Below are 1,754 nucleotides of genomic sequence, written 5' to 3' on the forward strand. Positions count from 1 at the left end.
AAGTTTTCACCTCTAATAAAACTTGATCTGTTCAAGAACAATAATTTTCTACTAACTTTTATGATTTATGGACATCTTCTCATATACTTTTTTTTTTCCTTTTTTGTTTTATTCTTTATTTGGTTTCAGGTGTACAAGATCTTGGTAGAAAAAATGAAGGCTATCCCAGGGGCTAAAGTAGAAAACAACAAGTTTTGTCTGTCCGTGCACTTTCGATGTGTTGAAGAAAAGGTACCACCAAATTAAAGGATTTTTTTTAAAGAAAAAAATTAATAAACTTTGTTCACCAAACATGCACACACGAACGCGCAAAAACTCACATAAGTTAAATTGATGGGTCAAATTACTAGTACTATTATATTTTTAAATTTTTATAATTTTAAATCTAACTATTTTTTTAACCTTTATTTGCTTTCTCTTTAGTGCTGGTCAGCCTTGGCGGAACAAGTTAATTCAGTGCTCAAGGAGTACCCAAAACTTAAGTTAACACATGGGAGAAAAGTTATTGAGATTCGTCCAACTATAAAATGGGACAAAGGCAAGGCTATTGAATTCTTGTTAGAGTCACTAGGTGAGTATTTTTCGTTCTAAAAAATAAAAAATATGTAATTAATTAACTAATATATATTATATATGCGTGCAGTGGTGCTAACTATAACATATGTTCTTCGGTGATTTTTAGGCTATGCAAATTCTACCAGCGTATTTCCCATCTATATTGGTGATGATACAACTGATGAGGATGCTTTTAAGGTAACAGAATGGCTGTCACCAAAACCAACTTGTTAAAATTATTGCATTATTATATTCCACTCTCATATTCATATTCTTATTCTAACTAGAGACTATTAAAAAATTATTTTTAATTATCATTTATTTTATTTTTACCGATAATAAAAATAACCACTAATATATTTATTGGTAATTAAATAATTATTATATTTTTGGTACTAAAAATTTGTCATTAAAAATAATTTTATGGTAGTGAGACTTTAATTTTTTGGATATCATATATAACAGGTTCTACGTAGTAAGGGCCAAGGAATTGGGATTCTTGTTTCTCAAATTCAAAAAGAAACTAACGCTATCTACACTTTGCATGATCCTTTAGAGGTATTAATTCATGTTTATCAATTAACGCATTATCTAACAATAGTAGCCATTAATATTGTATTCATTTTTCCACATTAATAATGAATATGTGCAATATAAAATAAATTTAATGAAATTTTATTTACAGGTTGGACAATTTTTAAGGCGTTTGGCAGATTGGAAAAAAAACAAGTTCTAGCCATACACCCACCACAAATTGTAGATTTGTAGATGAGTTTAATTTTTAGGTAATTGATACCTTCCAAGGAATATAGTCAAGGGTGGTTCAAATTGTATCCCTTAATTATTAGTTTCCTTTTGAAAAATAGAAACTATTATTGTTGTTGTTGTTTCATAATGTAAATTTTAGACTGTATTTGAAATTTATAATTTTGGAAGAAAATATAAATTATAAAAAGATAGATAAAGATAAATTTCTGTGTTTCTTTCTCTATTAATTATATATGTATTTTTGTCTTAAAAATAGAATTCAAATATAACGTTATGAACAAATTAAGAATAAAGGATCATTTGTATCCATAAAAGTTGAAAACGCTGACATATATACTATATTAGATCGAAACTAAACTTGTATTCATGCAAGATGTCTTCTGCGTGACAAAAGTACCTTGACTTTGGAGGGTTGGAGTGCTATGTAGGAT

General features: G+C 27.8%; 1 protein-coding gene across 3 annotated transcripts in view; it reads left to right on the top strand.

The window, feature by feature from the left end:
- LOC107608353 (probable trehalose-phosphate phosphatase D) overlaps window positions 1-1,515 on the top strand; it is a 3,766-nt gene extending 2,251 nt beyond the window's left edge. For all 3 annotated transcript variants that reach the window (XM_016310166.2, XM_021105969.1, XM_021105970.1), the window contains exons 6-10: window positions 130-231; window positions 424-571; window positions 683-753; window positions 1,021-1,113; window positions 1,241-1,515. In XM_016310166.2, the coding sequence (XP_016165652.1) occupies window positions 130-231; window positions 424-571; window positions 683-753; window positions 1,021-1,113; window positions 1,241-1,291 (465 nt within the window). In that variant the 3' untranslated portion in view covers window positions 1,292-1,515. The remainder of the gene's footprint in view (window positions 1-129; window positions 232-423; window positions 572-682; window positions 754-1,020; window positions 1,114-1,240) is intronic.

The sequence above is a fragment of the Arachis ipaensis genome, chromosome B07 (assembly GCF_000816755.2).
Source record: "Arachis ipaensis cultivar K30076 chromosome B07, Araip1.1, whole genome shotgun sequence".
Classification (NCBI taxonomy): Eukaryota; Viridiplantae; Streptophyta; class Magnoliopsida; order Fabales; family Fabaceae; genus Arachis; species Arachis ipaensis.